Raw genomic sequence first — 1,651 nt, 5'->3', positions numbered from 1 at the left:
ATCTCTGTAACCTTCGAGAATAGTCTTAGTGAGAGAAGTGAGAGAACAAAACGTCTGTGAAATAACGCCACTGACTCATATTACATTGCACTGGTATTTTCCTACTTGCGTATGATATGCTTTTAAGTTTTGTTGACTACAGCACGTGTGGAAACTAAATGAAAATTGTGTGTTATTTGCATTAAAATAAGAATCAAAGCGAGAGGCCATAGTTTTCGAGCATTATTCTTATCACGTACACCTTAAAGGAAAAGTTCATTTTGGTCAAATACTCGTACTCTTAAATGCTGCCAAGAATTGCACTCGGGTTATACTTTACCATGGACAGTGCCAGCACTAACTTAGAAAAAAACCCACGACCCATCAGCATCCCAACAGCACCCCATCACCATCACCACCACCATCACCACACACAGCACCAAACCACATTACACTGAAAAGGAAGTTCAAAATTTACCAAGTGCCTTCATGAACTCCTCGAAGTTCTCGGAGGTGTCCAGGAGGAATTTTCCATCGAAAGGAGGAGCCATTGTGGGTGGTGTGGCGGGCTGACGTTGGGGCAGGTGCGGGCGTCAAGAGGACTGGCGGAGAGTGATGGGTGGGAGCGGTGTGGGAGGTCTTATAGTCTCCGCTCGCTTCCCACCCGCCCCTCCCTCCCCTTGCAGGCCTCCATATTACTCATGAGGACATGACAGGGTGCCTCTGAGAGGGAGCAATGTTCACACTTCCCAGACATGGCTCATGGCCTATAACTGGTGAAATATTCGATAAAATGCAAGAATAAAATTGTTTTCATATTAATTGGTGCAACATACAGCTGAAAACTTTATTACATTCCGGCTTCAGTTTCATTAGAGCGATGCCAGATCATGTCCATTTTGATGCACTGAAAATAAATGAATAAAATTGAAGATGAAATTGTCGCAGTGCAACAGTGTAACAACTGACGTAATCATTAAGGTTATTTGTTTTATTTAGTCATTCATTTGTTTTTCTTATCTATTTATTTTCATTGTCGAAAAATTGGAGCTGATCTAATTTTCCTTGATTAATGGTTATGTGTGGGACGACGAACTTGTGAGGACAAAATAACATATCAGAATTTTGACCTGTTGCTTTACTCACCGACATATAGCTGCTTCATAACTGTGGATGCGTGGTAATGCTAAGATAACAGAACGATGTCCATATATCAGTTTAGTAACCTTTTTCACATTATTGGACCAACCATCTAAATGGCTTTCCCAATGAAGTGTTACTCGCCGCATGCACGTCAGCTTGCTCTGATCAAATGTATGTATATAGACAGTGACGATTTGTCAAGCTGCTTTTATTCCCTGCTCAGACCCAAGGTAGATTTATGTAAGTGTGAAATACTTGCAATACTTAAGCCAGTAAGCTGACGAGAACATCGTTATGTGTGGCAGTGTGGCAGGTCTCGTGTTCCCAGTAGGTGAAATTGCTACTCCATAATTCATGACACTTGAGAATACGAGTGAATTATAAATTACTATAGTGTGGGACTTATTCTTCATTCATCACATGCATCTTTAGTATAAGAGTATCACTATCTCATGTCACATCACCACCACCACTCACTTATCTCCCCACCTCACGTGACTTATCATGTCAACTATTGTATCTCCACCTC

The 1,651-nt window shown here is 41.4% G+C and overlaps 1 protein-coding gene across 1 annotated transcript in view; it reads right to left on the bottom strand.

Moving 5' to 3' along the window:
* LOC123504047 (fatty acid-binding protein-like) overlaps positions 1-603 on the bottom strand; it is a 7,015-nt gene extending 6,412 nt beyond the window's left edge. Inside the window, 1 exon segment of the mRNA XM_045254300.1 lies at positions 458-603. Coding sequence (XP_045110235.1) covers positions 458-530 — 73 coding nt within the window. The 5' untranslated portion in view covers positions 531-603.
* Between the last annotated feature and the right edge of the window lie 1,048 nt (positions 604-1,651).

This window comes from Portunus trituberculatus, chromosome 15 (genome assembly GCF_017591435.1).
Source record: "Portunus trituberculatus isolate SZX2019 chromosome 15, ASM1759143v1, whole genome shotgun sequence".
NCBI lineage: Eukaryota > Metazoa > Arthropoda > Malacostraca > Decapoda > Portunidae > Portunus > Portunus trituberculatus.
Note: the sequence above shows the minus strand (reverse complement) of the source record. Positions and strands in the feature narration are given on the sequence as shown.